Genomic DNA, 1,900 nt, shown 5'->3' on the forward strand with positions numbered 1-1,900 from the left:
GGGGGGGGGAGGGGGCAGAGGGGAGGAGTGAGGGCGGGGAAGCGGGGCGGGCGCCGCAGAGAAGCTGCGCTCCCGCAACCGATCAGATGCAGCTCCGCCAGGCAGCCGCAGCGTCCATGTTGACGGCCCGAAGCGGAAGTTGTTAGGCAGTACGGAAAGGGAGCCAAAGGGGGACTTCCGACAGCAACCTGTGCCTTTTCTCCCGGCTGTCGGGCGCCCGGACGCTGGGGGGCGCGTGGGAGTGGGGTGGGGCCGGCGCGCTGGCGGGAAAAGCGGAAGCGGGGGCCGCGCGCCGCCGGAAGTGGGTGTGAGGGCGGGGCCGGCGCGAATGTCAGCGGTTTCCCCGCCCTTTCCCTCTCCGCCCTCTGGGATTTAAAAGGCTCCAATTTGCGCTGAGGTGTCGATCAACGCTCCCCTGGTGGGTGCAACACGACCGGGAGGCCACCCCATCCCAGATGTTTGTGACTTGTGGTTCTGGACTCGCAAATTGTTGCGGCTGCGTGCTTCTGACTTCTCAGATCTTTGCCCCGCCCACAGTCTGCCCATGCGCCTTTCGTGGGATAGAAGACGTTTCCGTCATTTTTTTTTTTTTTAAACTGTGCGGAAAGATTCGAGAAAATCTGATAAGGGGTAGGAGCAGGGCTACTGGCAGAATAACCTCACTTTAACGGAGTTGAATATATGCTGAGTTCTTTACCGATCCCCACCCAAATCCTGGCAGTTCTACCACGGAAACAGCCCTTAAATCCTCTACCGCTGATTCTCCCACTGGGTTCTTGTCCCTGCCCTTGAAGTAGCCGCCCTGCCTTCCAAGGACTTTCAGTTCGTCTTCTGTGCCCTACTGCCACTTTATCCCCCTCAAAATTCACGTTTAATAATTTTGCTTCCTGCGTTAAAGCGGCGATTCTCAACCTTGCCTGCACGTTGGAATCTTGGGCGGTGGAGGGGTGGGTGGCTTTAAAAAATATTTATGCCACCCCCACCCCCAATACATTCGACTTTAATTGGTCTGGGCTTCAGGATTTTTAAAAGCTTCCTAGGTGATTTTAATGTGCAACCGTTTAAAAGCGTCAATTGCTGCGACCCTTTTCAAACATCTATTTGTAGATTCTTATCTGTAACTCTTAGGTGTAAGAGATGCACTTGCTGTTCCCTAAGGTTAAAATACTCTCATTCTTGTCCACTTGTGTAATTCTTAGTCGTTCTTGAAGACCATTCACCTGTCTTTTGAGGGTGTAACTTTTGGAGTGTAATTAATCACTTGCTCCCTCTTTTGTGATCCTAAAGCACATTTACACAAACAATACCATCATAGTACCCAGCAAAAGACATTAGATTACTTACACCACCACCCTCCCACACAGGTACAGTTGCTGGAGGGCAGATAACCTCCCTAAGATTCATCCCTATGCTGCTACCTCAGGAAACAAACACATTTTTTCTAAGTTAGTTAGAATGGTACCATTTTTTTTGCAGTTGTTTTGATTTGTTTTACTGAAGGTTGTTTTTCCTCTTCTGAAAACTATTGACTTCACTTAAAACGCCGTGGTGGTCACATACACACAAGATGTACAAGATGGTCCTTAAGGTCTTTTCTAATACTCACATTCTGATTCTGTGTGATGTTGATGGGATTTTAACTCTGCCTTATTGCATTTATTAAACACAGTTATACACCATGCCTCTTGGTATTCATTCTATTTGGCAGTAAGATTCTACCTAGAGAAATTACAACCAATTTGCAAATAAAAAAAAATTAATGGGTGGATGGGGGTTGTTTTAGAAAAGAGGAATTTTCACCCGCATCCATCGGGTTAGATATTAATGAAATTTCTGTGAGTCTGAATACGTTCTTTAAAAATTGAAAAGTACTGGTTATTAAAAACGATATTCTAATGGA

At 47.9% G+C, this 1,900-nt stretch overlaps 1 protein-coding gene across 1 annotated transcript in view; it reads right to left on the bottom strand.

The window, feature by feature from the left end:
* The window catches only part of MED14 (mediator complex subunit 14), a gene marked incomplete at its 5' end in the record, with an annotated part of 75,018 nt that extends 74,653 nt beyond the window's left edge, over positions 1 to 365 (bottom strand). Inside the window, one exon of the mRNA XM_007451987.1 lies at positions 80 to 365. Coding sequence (XP_007452049.1) covers positions 80 to 365 — 286 coding nt within the window. The remainder of the gene's footprint in view (positions 1 to 79) is intronic.
* Between the last annotated feature and the right edge of the window lie 1,535 nt (positions 366 to 1,900).

The sequence above is a fragment of the Lipotes vexillifer genome, unplaced genomic scaffold (genome assembly GCF_000442215.2).
Source record: "Lipotes vexillifer unplaced genomic scaffold, Lipotes_vexillifer_v1.1 scaffold847, whole genome shotgun sequence".
Lineage (NCBI taxonomy): Eukaryota > Metazoa > Chordata > Mammalia > Artiodactyla > Lipotidae > Lipotes > Lipotes vexillifer.